This window comes from Squalius cephalus (assembly GCF_949319135.1).
Source record: "Squalius cephalus genome assembly, chromosome: 23".
Classification (NCBI taxonomy): domain Eukaryota; kingdom Metazoa; phylum Chordata; class Actinopteri; order Cypriniformes; family Leuciscidae; genus Squalius; species Squalius cephalus.
This window is the reverse complement of record NC_137144.1, coordinates 20,992,961-21,008,983: the sequence shown is the minus strand read 5'-3', so window position 1 is coordinate 21,008,983 and position 16,023 is coordinate 20,992,961. Positions and strand designations below refer to the sequence as shown.

The following is a 16,023-nucleotide window of genomic DNA, read 5'->3' as shown; positions in this document are numbered from 1 at the left end:
ATTGATAGACCTAAATATTGATAGATAGATAGATAGATAGATAGATAGATAGATAGATAGATAGATAGATAGATAGATAGATAGATAGATAGATAGATTGATTGATTGATCTTTTCTTTCTTTTAACACCCATAAAAATGATTAGCTATATTAACAAGATAAAATTGTATTAAAAAAAATATAGGCCTATATTAATTATAACCACACACACACACACACACACACACACACATATACAGTATATATACTGTATACACACACAAAACTTTTTTTGTGTGAATGATACAGTGACTGGTTTCGATGTAAAAAAAAAAAAAGTTTGCATCATGATAAGTGTATTTTGATTGTCAAAACATTTGGTAACTGAACAGATTTTTATCAAGTTCCATTTTAGTGACAACATATTTCAACATGGTACAATGACTGGTTTTGTCAGGTTTGGGTAGGTGGAAGTAGCGAGGACTCACGTGCAGATCAAATGGGCTTTTATTAAGCATAAAATAAAACAAATACAAACAAAACTACCCCGAGGGGGAAAAACAAGACAGACTTAGACTTGGACTTGAACTTGAACTTGAACTTGAACTTCAACTTCAACTTCAACTTCAACTTCAACTTCAACTTCAACTTCAACTTCAACTTGGACTTGACTTGACTTGACTTGACTTGACTTGACTGAAGCACACAGCAGGGAAACACACAGCATAGATACGACAACGAACCAGCACAGGACTGAAGACACAAGGAGAATAAATAGGGAGCACAAACAAAGCAGGTAACGAGGGAGGACAGGTGGGGAAAATGAATCAATAATCAGGTAACAAGGTGGGCGGGGTTAGACAATTGACAGGAGAGCACATGGCACAAGGAAACACATGACAAGCCATGTGCTCACAGCAAACAGGACTAGAACACAAAACGAGACATGAACACGCAGCTAGTGAAAACTCATAAGCCACGTGTTCACACAAAACATAACATGAAAGCACACAGCCAGTGAAAAACTAGCTGTGTGCTACACAGCACAAGACAAGAAAAAACACGCAGACAGAAGAGCGCGCGGCTCGAGCGAACTCGAAACCGCGCGCGCTCACGTGACAAGACAGAGCGCACGAGAACGAGCGAAAGCTCATTCCGTGCGCTCACAAAAGAAAACAAACACGCGGAGCATTGATGTCCGAATCCCGACACAGAACCGAAATCTAACTAGACAGACATGTCGGGATCCAAACACCATGCCCCGCACATATAACAAGGCACATAGACAAGTGAGTGCACGGCCCGAGCGCGCTCGGAACCGCACACTCACACAGAGACGAGACAAAACAGGGAGTGTCAGAGCTCTGTCACAAAACCAAGAAATTAACTAGACCGAAGTGACAGAACCCTGACAGGTTTTTGCTTGATTTAAAATTTACAAATTTCACGATTTCAATTCAATTAAATTCTTGTGATTTGATTCCAATCTTGATTCAATATCGATTCATTTAGATATTAGGAGATCGCCTACATGTTAATAGATAAAGGTTAAAAAAAAAAACTCAAATATAAATATAATGCGTTTTTTATTATAATAACATCGTAATAATATTTTAATGATATAAGTAAAAATATAATATGTTAATAGTGCACATGATATTTAATTCAATTCAATTCACATTTATTTGTATAGCACTTTTCACAATACACATCATTTCAAAGCAGCTTTACAGAAAGTGCATGAGTCCATATTACAATTTAGAGTGATCTGTTATCAGAGGAAACTGTCTAAGTCATATACAAAGTCACAGCTAAAAATATATTCATTTAAACAATGTAATTGTAATTGTGCTCCTCTCTATAGCATTTTTTTTCTAGCCAACTAACATGCTATGGTCATTAAATAGCTTTCGGTAAATGTTGTGACGTATCAACCCGGTTGTTCTCCAGCTGTTTTATTGACCATTTCCACGGGTGAAAAACACTGATTAATCGATATTATGTACGAGGCATCTACATATCGGTAAGTTGTACTGTATCTTTCAACATACCTATTGTTTATTCGTGTTTATTTACTATTAACTAGTAGTAAGAGTAGAGATGAGCGGTTCACGTACAGCTTGAACTGAGGCGCCAGTGATCTGTCACGTCACTTACAAGCGCCAAAACGGTCTTTATTGTTTGAATTTCGTAATAAAATTGACATAATTCGAGAGGTTCATTTTTGTTTCATATGGAAAGTCTTGTGTGAGTTGTTTGGCAACAGGATTTTACCCTCGTCACATCAACCTGACCCTGTTCAGAGATGGACAGCCTGTATCTGATCATGAGATCACTGGAGGAGATCTGCTGCCCAATGGTGACGGGACGTACCAGATGAGGAAGAGTCTGGAGATCAGTGCAGACAAACACAAATACAGCTGCTCTGCCACACACCTCAGTCTGGACAACAAACTGGACATTGATTTGGGTAATAAGTGCACATGAGACTAGTGCACATAATATATCTGATAAATTCATGTCTTTGTGACCTTATTTGTCATATTTCAGAGTATCCAGGGGAAACGTTTGAGTCAGTGCCTTCTTCTGTGCTTGTGGTTTGGATACCGGGGTTGGTGTTATTGACAGTGGCTGTAATTATATGGATCATTTTATGGAGAAAACGGCATTCAGGTAATACAAGAAATTAAACTGTAAAAAAGACGATAAGGGATAGTTCCTAAATGAGATGACATATAAAGATCATTATGTAAATAATAATGTGGTTAATATTTGTTTAAGTGATTAATGTCCGTTTCTTAATTTCCTGAGTTTTGTTGTTGCTTCCTCTAAAGGTGACTACTCCTCTGCTTCTAGTGAGTATTGTCATGTGTTCATTTTTCATGTTATGACCCCCGGTCATACTTTAATTTGAATTTACATTAACATTACATCAACTGTCATTTTGATTGAAATGAATATTTCCTAACTATCTGAACTTCCTTTTCAGCAACGGCAGATTCATAAGGTTTATAGGTAAAATAACACGATTGGCTCAAGAAAGATATAACATCCTTGTGTGTGTGTTTGTGTGTGTGTGTGTGTGTGTATTTCTTTCTTTCTTTTTTTTTTTTTTTGTGAGAATTTATTTTACACAATGTGAAAATATGCTAAATTGGATCTTTGTAATTACTGAAATGTTGTTAAAATAATCTTACATTTATTATAGTGTGTAGAATTAGCTACTGTTTAATACTCATGTTTAATACTGTTAATGTCTATTTTATTTGATCATTTTACATTACTTTATATTTTGTGGCTCATTTTTGTGCTAACTTCAGTCAATATGTGATTGTTCATCCAGGTTATTTTTCTTTTAAATAGCTCTTCTAAATAAAGCTAAGCCTTGCGAGTAAAATACTATTTTAAAGTTATCATGTATGTTACACAATTTTTGTTCATCAAAACACACAATAAATGTTTGATGTTAGATGTTTGTTCTTTTCCCACAATTTTTCTAAGTATTAATTTATGCAACAGTAATATTTTCACACTATTTCAATGTTTAAAGTAACCTTCATACATTTTGATTTCCCCACTTGTTTATGTGACTATACCCTAGTGAAAAATATACTTAAATGTATTTTACATTTATTTTATGCTAAGTATACTACAAATACATTTACATATTTATGTACTTAATAGAAATACCCTGCAAGGCTGCAATTGTTCTTTTAGTATACTAAATTGGTATACTTAAAGTCTGCTAAATTGTAACATCTAATGTTGTACTTAGTGTACTTTAGTTATCCAGAAATAGTGCTGAAGTTCAACTAAAGATACACTTGATTGTGCTAAAGTGAAACTATTGCAAGTATACTTTAGGTACACTTTAAAAATCTTGCATTTAAAGACTGATATCATACAGAGATCATATGATCCTTACTAATAGTGATATTAAAACACATTTTTGGCTCAATATTAATGAGTTTTTTATTTAAATTCAGCAAATTTTGTGCAAACATATAATAAATGTGCATTGTGCAATAAAGAAGTACTCCAAATAAAGTTTCATTATAATATTTATATCATTAAGTCACAAGCGATGTGTCAGTAAATATGTTAATGGATTTGTAGTTTACTGTATAATATCAAGGAAATTACAACTTTACTACTAGTACATTGATATTAGTTTACTTATTACATAACGTATACTTAAAAATACTGTAGGCTAAGTACTGAAAAGTCTATCAATCTTTTGGGGGGTTTTAGATTCCATTAAAAGTGGATATTCTACTGCTTCAGGTAAGTAGTTTAGCTAATAAGTTATATATTTTTAAATATACAGTACTGCATAAAATTAAATTAATTACAGTAAGTTTATGTTTTTTTTATTCATTCTACACTCATTAAACATTTAATTTCCTTTTCAGCATCTGAAGAATGTGTGACACATCAAACTTTGTCAATGTCATGAGACAAATCAACACTACTGAGTGGAGAAACTTCTTTTAAACAGCCGACAAAATATTTTCTGGCAAAGTGTCATAAGGGTTTCTTTTTTTCCAAGAAATCATATTCTCTCTTTTTAATTTAGCATATTCTAATCAGTATGTTCTTGTGACTAAGCCTACACAATCCTCACTATAATTTACTGTTTGCATGAAGTCTAATGTCAACATGTCTGTGGTCATTGTCAATCTTTTGATTTGTTGACCTAAAATGCAAAGTTGTAGAAAAGTATATGTACATGATTAGTAGTAATGTACATAATTACTACAAACCATTAGTACACTCACCACCAGTTGTATTAATTTAATTGTTGATGCTTATGTGCTGTGTATATTATCCTTTAATGTCATTCATTTTAGTATTGTAATTTAAAAATATAAAAAGTTCATGCTTTTAAACAGTGAAAATTAGTTTAAAGGGTAACTCTTATGATTGCATATCTGTGTCTTCATTCTCTGCTAAAAAGAACAGACATAGGCCTGGTTTCTCAGACAGGGCTTAGATTAAGCCAGGTATAGGGCTAAGTTAAATGAGGACATTTGAGTGGTTTCTATAAATGTGCCTTAGAAAAAACATTAGGTGTGTATCTTGAAACAAAACAATAAACTGACATATTTTAAGATATATGTTGCTTTCAGCTGAAACAGCTCAAACATGCATATTAGTCTGGGACTAGGCTTAAGCCTTGTCTGTGAAACCGGGGGATAATGTCTTAATGCAGCATCATGCAAAAGTGTTCAGTTACTGATGCCATTGCAGACATGTGCTTTTCTAATTTACTTAATGGACAAAAGTATCTGTCATGTTTTATTGAAGGACCAGCGAGCAGCACGCAAGAGACACAACAAGAGCGCGCAAGTGGTTTTTTCTAGAATACTCTGTTCTCCTGTTATTTCAGTGCTGTATTTTAATCGAGGTAAGGCCATCTTCGATTCTCTGCTTACTTTGTATTTTTAACTTCACATAATTCTGTATTTTCGTTAGACGCGCTGCTTTATTTAACACAAAGCCGCGAGTGATATTAATTATTATTGCAGTCTAATTTGCACTTAAGCCGTTGCTCTTATTGCAGTTTCGTCTTGGCACATTTTCGCGTTATTCAGACTTAATTGCCCGACCGAAACAGCTGTACTCACTCAAGCGGCGAAAGCATTATCTGTATATCTGTGTAATTTGCGCGCTGTCGCGGAAGCGTCAGCGGAAGCGTCAGCGGAAGCGTTCAGCTCTCGTGTGAAGACCGACTCGGGTAAAGACCATCGACTCTACCTGCGCGACTCCACCGAGCAAGGACACCAGAAAGGCACTTAAGTATCTCCTTTTCCCTTTTCCTTCACTCTTTTATCTTATTGTTCACCTTAAACAACATGTGCTTTCAACACATTACTGTTATCACTCGGCAACGCCCTTTCATCACGCTCAAAAGGCAGCGCAATACTGCCAATCTGCGTCCCATTCTCTCATCCCCACACACTCCTCTCTCTCTTTCCGTGGGTCTATGGAATTGCCAGTCAGCAGTCAATAAAGCTGACTTCATTCCAGCCTTTGCATCTCATTCTACTCTAAATATCTTAGGCCTGACTGAGACCTGGATTCGTCCAGAAGACTCAGCAACCCCCGCTGCTCTCTCTAGCAATTTCTCCTTCTCTCACTCCCCTCGCCAGTCTGGGAGAGGCGGGGGTACAGGGCTCCTCGTTTCTAACAATTACAAATACTCTGCGCTCTCTTCTATATGCAACAACAACTCATTTGAATATCATGCTATTACACTCACAACTCCCATTAAGATCCATATTGTAGTCATTTATCGTCCCCCAGGTCAGCTGGGTAATTTTGTGGATGAGCTGGATGTGCTGCTGTCCTCCTTCCCTGAGGACGGCACCCCACTTCTAGTCTTTGGTGACTTCAACATCCATCTCGACAAGCCGTATGCAGCAGACTTCATCTCTCTCCTAGCCTCTTTCGATCTCACACAACTCATCACCACAGGTACTCACAAATCAGGCAACCAACTGGACCTGGTTTACACACGCAACTGCACCACAGACAACATCTTGGTGAGACCTCTCCATGTCTCAGATCATTTCCTCATTACCTTCAGTCTACAACTCTCTACCCCTGCACCACCAACCCCACCACCAGTCACTTTCAGGCGAAACCTGCGCTCACTTTCCCCCTCCCATCTTTCCTCTGCCGTCTCATCTTCTCTTCCCCCACTCTCACAATTCTCATCTCTGGATGTGAATACCGCAACGGATACCCTATGTTCCACTCTAACCTCTTCTCTAGACATTATCTGCCCTCTCTCCTCCAGGCCAGCACGCGCCACTCCCTCTAACCCCTGGTTATCTGAGGTTCTTAGGGAACACCGGACCGAACTCAGGGCAGCGGAGAGGAAATGGCACAAATCAAAAGACGCATCTGACCTGAGTACGTATCAATCTCTCCTCTCTTCCTTTTCTGTTGATGTTCATGCTGCAAAATCTTCATACTTCCACAACAAGATCAACAACTCCTCCAACACACGATTACTCTTCAAGACATTCAACTCTCTCCTCTGTCCACCTCCACCACCACCCGCTGCCTCCTTAACTGCTGACGATTTTGCGATCTTCTTCACCAACAAAACAACATCTATCAGCAGTCAGTTCTCAGCTCCACACACACAGGAACCCAGACCGACCCCTTCCACAGCCAACATCCCTCTGCCCTCCTTTTCTCCACTAACCGAGGAAGAAGTATCTACACTTCTCCTCTCCAGTCACCCTACCACCTGCCCTCTAGACCCCATCCCCTCACACCTTCTACAAGCCATCTCTCCCACACTTCTACCAGCACTCACACACATCATCAACTCATCCCTCCATACTGGCATTTTCCCTACAGCATTCAAGCAGGCTCGGGTTACTCCACTGCTTAAAAAACCAACGCTAAACACATCATTTGTAGAACATTACAGACCTATCTCTCTCCTACCATTCATTGCGAAGACACTTGAAAGAGCTGTTTTCAACCAAGTAACATCCTTTCTGTCTCTCAACAACCAGCTGGATGTCAACCAATCCGGCTTCAAGAAAGGGCATTCTACTGAGACTGCACTACTGTCAGTCACAGAAGCCCTACGGATCGCAAAAGCTGCTTCCAAATCTTCAGTCCTCATCCTCCTGGATCTGTCTGCTGCCTTCGACACTGTGAATCATCAAATCCTTCTGTCCAGCCTCTCAGCACTGGGCATCACAGGAACTTCACTCCACTGGTTTGAGTCCTATCTCACAGGTAGGTCCTTCAAGGTCGCATGGAGAGGCGAGGTATCCAGAGCACATCAACTGACCACAGGGGTTCCCCAGGGTTCAGTTCTTGGTCCCCTCCTCTTCTCCATCTACACCACATCACTGGGACACATCATACAAGCACACGGCTTCTCCTACCACTGCTATGCTGATGACACACAGCTCTTCCTCTCGTTTCAACCAGATGATCCCACAGTAGCTGCACGGATCTCAAGCTGCCTGGCAGACATCTCGACGTGGATGAAGGAACATCACCTGCAGCTCAACTTGGCAAAGACTGAGCTTCTCGTCCTCCCTGCCAATCCGTCTCTACAGCACAACTTCACTATCCAGCTAGAGTCATCATCAATCACCCCATCAAAGTCGGTGAGAAATCTTGGAGTAACGTTTGATGACCAGCTGACCTTCACAGATCACATTTCAAAGACAGCTCGATCATGCAGGTTTGCACTGCACAACATCAGGAAGATCAGGCCTTTCCTAACTGAGCATGCAACACAACTTCTCGTCCAGGCCCTGGTCATTTCTAGGCTTGACTACTGTAATGCTCTTCTGGCCGGACTTCCAGCATGTGCAACTAAACCTCTACAGATGATCCAAAATGCTGCAGCCCGTCTTGTCTTCAACGAGCCAAAGAGGGCCCACGTCACTCCTCTGTTCAGCTCACTGCACTGGCTACCTCTCGCTGCTCGCATCAAGTTCAAGGCATTGACGCTTGCTTACAGATCTATCACAGGCTCAGCTCCCTCCTACTTTCACTCACTCCTACGAGTCTACATCCCTGCCAGAAGCCTACGATCGGCCAACGAGCGACGTCTCGTGGTTCCATCCCAGAAAGCCACAAAATCACTTTCCAGAACATTCTCATTCACAGTTCCATGCTGGTGGAACGCTCTCCCCACCCTCATCCGGAATGCAGAATCCCTGACAACCTTCAAAAAACATCTGAAAACCCATCTCTTCCGGGAGCACTTAACCTCATAAAAAAAAAAAATTAAAAAAAAAAAAACACCTCCCCTTTCCCTCTAACCCTCACTTATCGGGCTTATGCTACTCTGAATAATGCCTGAACGTTGTATCTTGAGCACTTCTTGCGCTGCTTCTTGTTTTTTGCCTCTTCATGATGACTCGCTTAATCTAGTCCTACTTTGTAAGTCGCTTTGGATAAAAGCGTCTGCTAAATGACTAAATGTAAATGTAAATGTATTCCACAAGGATGATGAAGAGAAATGTAGGAGATCCAATTGCAATGTGGTTTTATTGAATAACACATAAGCAGGTGTTCCAAAATGAGACAACACAACGAAACAGAGTGCTAGGCACAAACACTACCGGACAATGAACTGAAGAAACTGAGGGACTTAAATACACAAGGTGACAAACTCAAATGCAAACAGGTGTGCTCTAATTAGTAACATAAGGAATAACCAAGATAACTAATGAAAAGCAGAAACAAAGGAAACAGGAAACAAAGAGAAACATACGTTTTACCTTCGCTTTTTTCGTGTACTGTATGACAACGATGTCAAAACGATCCCGTTCACGTGGATTCACTAAAATGATTATGCTGCCAGGCCAGTAGATGGCGATGTCACTTTGTAAAGAAACTACACGTCTATAGACTAAACATGTAATACCTATGCACATGCTGTCACTGTTTTCTCAAATTCACATTTTTGTAGTTTACACGGAGACGATTACGGTATCGTTTTCAAAAACTTTCACTTTGAAAACTGTTTACAAAAGTTTTTGTTTTCAGTCCCCCGAAACGCCACTGTCATGTAAATGAACGGCCAAAACGCATTTAAATCACTGTATTTGTCAAATCGCTGAAGAGTGGAGTATTCATAAAGCAACTATTTATCTTAAGATTATTTATGATGTTTTACACTTTGCTATTAAAAATGACTGTGTATTTTCTCAGTTACTTTAATGCTTCTTCCACAATTATCCCTCTGTGCTAAAAGTATATATCTGAGATTTAAGTAAAATTGTGATTTAACACCATTTGTACATTGCTATTCTTTAAAAGTGAAACAATGTGTAACCTTAAAAAAAGGTTAAGGTGGTTCCAGGAAATACAAACTTGTTTAACTTGTTACAAACCTTGTTACCTGACACATACTGAAAATGTCTGTATAGAGAAAGATGTGTTTTAGCAACGAAACAACATGAAATTATTAGTTTTCCTCTGTGTGCTGTCATTTCCATCGGCTGTTTTTACAGGTAGGATTTCATAGAATTTGCATTTGAACCAGATTCTGCACAAGTTCTTATGTATTTTCATTTTTTACAACCCTTTTATTTTACACATTTACACAATCGTATTTTTTTTAATTTTTTTTTTAGGATCTCATCACACTGCCTTTGTCTCAGATTCTGAAAAAAAAATGTTTATATATATATATATACCTTTTCTCACAGGTTCTCACTCCTGTTGCATGCTGATAACTTACATTGAAGGAGAGACGCCATTTCCTGCATTTAGTGTTTTATATATGTTGGATGACATTACAGTTGGATACTTTGATTCAGAGACGAACAGCTACGTTCCAAGAGGAAATACAACAAATGAAGATGAGGAGATTGATTACATAAGTCATTGCATAAAGAAAAATATACGTCCTTTTATTTTGGATAGACTTGCAGGAAAATTTCATAACACAACAGCAGGTAAGTTCATTGAGACAAATATCATAATCTTTTAAAGCACTGATCTTGGGAGTCATGAGGTCAGTGAGTCATGAAATAAGATGCTGGAGTGTGTTTTGACATCTGATATCCTTCTCGATCTAAACAGGTCCTGTAGTTTTTCAGATGCTGAGTATGTGTGAAGTGTTGGACAATGACAAACCCGGGCAAATGATTACTAAGTTTGCTTTTAATGGCTCCACTACAGACGAAATGCGTGTTTTTGATGACATGTACACACATCAAAGCATAGAAAAACCATCAACACTACTTCTGGAGATATACAAATGGCACAATGTAAATATAGGTTACCCAGGCTGCACAATGATTCTCAGGAGTTACCTTAAACAGAGAGCAACTCAAGGGAAGAGGAAAGGTATTCTACTGTTTTCTCCCCTGAATTTACTGTATATGCACTGCCAGCCCATAAAAGCAATCACATTTTGTGATTTGTTTTTGAGTCGCAGATAAAAGGAAAGGCACACAAAAAGATAGCCTGAAAATTAGCTTAAAAACATTCAGTCTCTCTTGTTTCTTTTTCTATGAGTGAACAGATGCTTAATCTTCACAAAATGTTAATAGACATTAATTGTAGGTCTACTGAATGCTAAAAACTGTATCATAAATGAGTGTATTCCCATATTCATGATTCGTGTTTTCCACAGTGAAACCGCGAGTCAGACTGATCAAGAAAGCAAACTCAGATTCTGGAGGGTTTCGTGTGAGTTGTTTGGCAACAGGATTTTACCCTCGTCACATCAACCTGACCCTGTTCAGAGATGGACAGCCTGTATCTGATCATGAGATCACTGGAGGAGATCTGCTGCCCAATGGTGACGGGACGTACCAGATGAGGAAGAGTCTGGAGATCAGTGCAGACAAACACAAATACAGCTGCTCTGCCACACACCTCAGTCTGGACAACAAACTGCACGTCACTTTAGGTAATGATTTGGTTTTGAGAAAATAATAAAATCTTCCAGTAGTGTTTGTCATATGTTTGTGTCCTTTTTAATGTGTTTGTTTCAGAATTTGATCCTGGTGAACCATTTAAATCAGTGATTCTCCCAGTGCTGATAGTTTTGGCTCTGCTGGTGGTGTTTGGGATCGGAGCCGTCATATATAAACACAGGAGGAGACGAGCAGGTAGGATCTACTCTGGAAGGAATGAAAAATACCTAGACTGCATCCGAAGTCGCATATTTCCTTACTATACAGTAGTGGCGAAAAACAGTATGTGACAAAACAAGTATGTGCAAAATACACTGTAGAAAATTTCTAACCTCCCTAAGTCAAAATTTTCTAGTGACTGGTCACATCTAAATTTTTCAATTGGCCCAAGTGAAATTCTGTAAATTTCAATTGGCTCAAGTGAAAATCTGTAAATTTAATTTTATAATTTACAGAATTTCACTTGGGACAATTGAAAAATTTAGATGTGACCAGTCACTAGAAAAATTTGAGTTAGGGAGGTTAGAATTTTTTTACAGTGTATAAAGAGTAGGCAAAAAGTACCCGGATGACCTATTACTCCCGGCAAGATTCTGAAGTGCACATATAATGGACACTTTACTATCCCATGAGGCCACAGTAGAGGATTTGTGAATGGCGTGCAGTGTAACAACTCAACTGACGCTGGCAGGTCACATGATCCAGATTACATTCATACTACACTCATAGAACATACTTTTGTAATGGTTGCGAAGTTGCTTTGTTCAAAATAAGTATACAAACTCAAGAGAGTATGCGATTTCAGACGCAGCCCTAGATATATCCTCAAGGAATTTCTATTAATGCTTTTTAACTTTCCTTCATGTTCTAGCATCATCTAAAGGTGATTATTCCTCTGCTTCAAGTAAGTAATTTGTTTTAAAGGTCCCGTGTGTAAGAAATTCCCCCATCTAGAGTTGAGATAATATATTGCAATCAACTCTCTCGCACCACGCAGTTCAAAGTATTACAGGTACTGTAGCCTTCACGCTTCAAAAAGCCAAGATGTCATCCACGACTTCATCCATTTTGATAAAATCATAAAATTAGGCATACCCATTCGTGAAAAATAAGGGTTGGCCTAATGAGGGGACGCACTATGATTTCTGCCTGTTTGTTTCAAACACAAACAACAAGTATTAAACCTAGCTTGTGGGTATGCAAGTCAAACTATTTCCACAGGACTATAAACGAAATTAGGCTATGCAAAGTAGCCTAGACAAAGCAAAAAATAAATGAATTAATGAATAAATAAATAAATAAACAAACAAACTAACACTTCTGGTACTATTACTCATTGCAAGTAGGAGCACGGTAATTTACTCTGTTAGCTATGATCTAACGTTATCACAAACATTTGAGAGCCAGTTTGCTAAACTAGCTTGAACTTGCTAGTCTAATCGTTTGCCACCGTCACCTATCCCAAGAGCTGTTTCAAATACGCAGTGGAAAGCACAGACCTACTGTTAGACGATTGTGCAATGAAATAAACATTTTGAATTCAGACTATTATATTACCTACCTGTCCAGAAGGAAGCAAGCAAATTCGGCATCTCTTTCAATCCCCTTTTCCTTTATTAGGTCTTTCCATCTTTGGAAGGCAGCTCCAATGTTCACTCTTTTTTTCTGGTGATGCCGGTTTTTTGCTCTTTGCATTATCCTGTTCCTTTATCTGGGCGAAGAAGACTCCTGTCCCTGAAATTTGGGTTTGGAATATGTGTGGTCCTCCATGTTTCCTTCTTCAAACTTGCCGAGTCCCACGAAGCGACGATATTAGCAGAAAGGGGAAAACGCGAAAGGCGGAGCAGTAGGCAGTATATCCTGTATGTCCCTTACCGGCTAACGTATTTCATGATGGCGCCTGAATATGGAGCATCTTCCACCGTTTATGCATGTGTAAATGTACAATTTCAAGCCTACAGGAATACTTGGAATTGATGGTGGTGGTAAATATTCATGAAAAAGGACATGTTTGTGAACGGGCAACACAGATTTTGATAATTAACTACTAAAAATGTTACACACTGTCCCTTTAAATATTTGTATTATTATCACATCGAAGTGCAGTAAAGAGTAAAATTTATTATTTACAATTACAGTTGATTACTGGATGCTATAAATATTATATTTATTTTATAATTTAATAATGTATTAGTTTTCATTTGCACATTCTGTTGACAAATCAAAATTGTATTTCATTTTCAGCATCTGAAGGAAGCATTGACACAAAATCAACACATGAAGCACAAGAGGAAGTTACACAGATGATTGAAGCATTAAGTAAATGAACTAAGAACCTCTTCCAATTGTAAAATTAAGATGATTGGATTATTATAAAAAGGAAAAAATAGTAACAGTAATAACTCAGTACATATTCAATCTTGTGATGACAAACAAATATTTTTTAACATTTTGTACAGATGCTCATAGCATTGCCTGCATATCATTGCTTCTGTAAAGAAAATAATTTTAGACATTTATGCCATGAAATCCCAAAAGTATTTCACCATACACTGTAAAAAAATGTTAGTTATACATTCTACATGAAAATCCTATTTCAGTTTTTCTACTAATGTTTAATTCAATGTGTTACTTGCTGTTTCTTTGTATTATTGGTGAAATTGACATGAAATTTCTGAATAGAAATGGTTCCTTTTTACCAGTGTAGTTGCCAATGAATTCATTGTTTCTTTTTGCAGTGAATTTTAACCAGTTGTTCCGAAGTTTAAAAATCCCAAGCATTTTTTGTATTTGTGCTCACTAAAATTATTTTATTATAGCAGCATTTGAATTGTGTTTTCAAAAATGTATGAGGAAAAAACAAAGAAAATGCAATTTTTTATATTTTAAAGCATTTAATTGAAAAAGAAAATAAATAAGCAATATATACAAATGTATTGAGTAGAAAAATATGTTATCTGATAAATAATTACAAATAATTAATGCAACAAACAAATAAAGTCTTGCTTTTGGCGTATCCTCTCTGTGTTCTTCATTGATAAAACTGATGGCTGTATGTAGCAGCATGTGTTGTTGTGCAGGGAAACTGTTAAAAGAAGAAAAAGGGAATTCAGCACACAATTAAATCACTGTGCAACAAACAAATAAAACTCTTAGTCGTTATTAAATAAACATTCAGTATCAGTGTAAAGAAAAGCCTCCTTACCATATAGGATTGTGCATCTCTGAAGTGTGAAGTAGAGGGAAAGTTGTTTTCCATGTGTTGTGTTGAATCACTGAAGGCTGTGAATGTTGGACAGTTCTGGACGTTGTCTTGCACGTGTTCCTCTGGCCCATCCAGACACCAGGCTTCAGTCTGAAGCCTTTCTGAAGTATCTTGTGAGAAGCATCTTGGTGATGTTTCATGATCGGAGGTCTCAGTCTGCTCCAGCTGAGCAGAAAGGTACGAGATGTAGCTAATAGTGAGGCGAAGGGTCTCAATCTTGGTCAAGGTTTGTCCAGGAGGAGCCACAGAAGGAGGTAGGTAGTTTCGGACGTGATGGAGAGCTTTGGTCAGATCCCTCATCCTGAGCTTCTCCCTTTCGCTGGCCGTCTGACGCTTCGTTCCAGGGTTTTTGGACCTGGAACGTCTCTTTCCCTCAGCTGGAAGAATTACTCTGGGTTTTTTAGCAGGTATGCAGTCGATGTTGGGCTTCCCTGCAGCCTCCAGTTGTCTTCCAGCTCTCCAACAGCTCGCAGGAGGAGAAAAACATCCAGAATCAATGGAGGAGCTCGGAGAAAGACTTCCACAGGCACTGAAGTACCCAGCATCAACGCTGGTAGGTGATTCAAACTGGAATTTGGCTCCCTGGAGCATATAAGGAGAGAAGTTAAACTCCATGGTTGTGATCTTTCAGCAGAGGAGATGTTTCCTTCTCGTTCTCTGGTACCTGAGTGAATGCTAAAGAGCTGGAGGCAGAAGCCCAATATATCCAGGATGAAGAGGTGTGATGTTGCACCTCCACAAGGCGCTTAAGAATTTCAAAGCGGTGGAGAGACGTCACACCAGGGGCAGGGGGTCTCTGGGAAAACTCACATCACTTCAAGCACAGGTGGGAGGTGGTAAAATAACATTCATCGGTGCAGGACAAGTTCAAGATACATTTACAATTAATGAGTTTTTTCATTTATTTTTATTTATTTAAGTTCAGTACTACATGTCACATCATTAAAAAAAATCCATTTATAAGTTCCTTTTTTAACTAGCAATGCAAAGCTAGGCAAACAAAACAATGCCATTCAAATTTATGTTCCATGTTGCACCATGTTTACAACACGTTAGGCAGGTCTTGTTGTTTTTAATTGTTTAATTTAGTTTTTTTTTTTTTGCACTTAATTTTCACACACACACACACACACACACACACACACACACACACACACACACACACACACACACACACATTTTATATACTTTATTTGGTTCCACATTACAAGTCAAATTTCATTAGAAATCAAATTTTTTAAATAATCCAACAGATTTAAACAAATCAGCACATTGTTATGGATTAAACCGTTCTAAGGGTACACACACACACACACACATGTTGGGTTTTCATATTTCATGTGGACTTTCCATAGACAT

The 16,023-nt window shown here is 38.3% G+C and overlaps 1 protein-coding gene across 3 annotated transcripts; it reads left to right on the top strand.

The window, feature by feature from the left end:
* Positions 1-9,873: 9,873 nt before the first annotated feature.
* Positions 9,874-14,533, top strand: LOC307151008 (class I histocompatibility antigen, Gogo-A*0201 alpha chain-like). 3 transcript variants are annotated; one of them, XM_079858735.1, is made up of 7 exons: positions 9,874-9,983; positions 10,182-10,430; positions 10,558-10,824; positions 11,114-11,392; positions 11,478-11,594; positions 12,271-12,303; positions 13,644-14,533. In XM_079858735.1, the coding sequence occupies exons 1-7, from the start codon at positions 9,929-9,931 to the stop codon at positions 13,724-13,726; spliced, it is 1,083 nt and encodes a 360-aa protein (XP_079714861.1). In that variant the 5' UTR covers positions 9,874-9,928; the 3' UTR covers positions 13,727-14,533. The 3 variants fall into 3 exon arrangements, with proteins under 3 accessions (XP_079714861.1, XP_079714863.1, XP_079714862.1); XM_079858737.1 differs by lacking the exon at positions 10,558-10,824 and having other exon boundaries at positions 9,877-9,983; XM_079858736.1 differs by lacking the exon at positions 12,271-12,303 and having other exon boundaries at positions 9,877-9,983; positions 13,644-14,408.
* Positions 14,534-16,023: the final 1,490 nt, after the last annotated feature.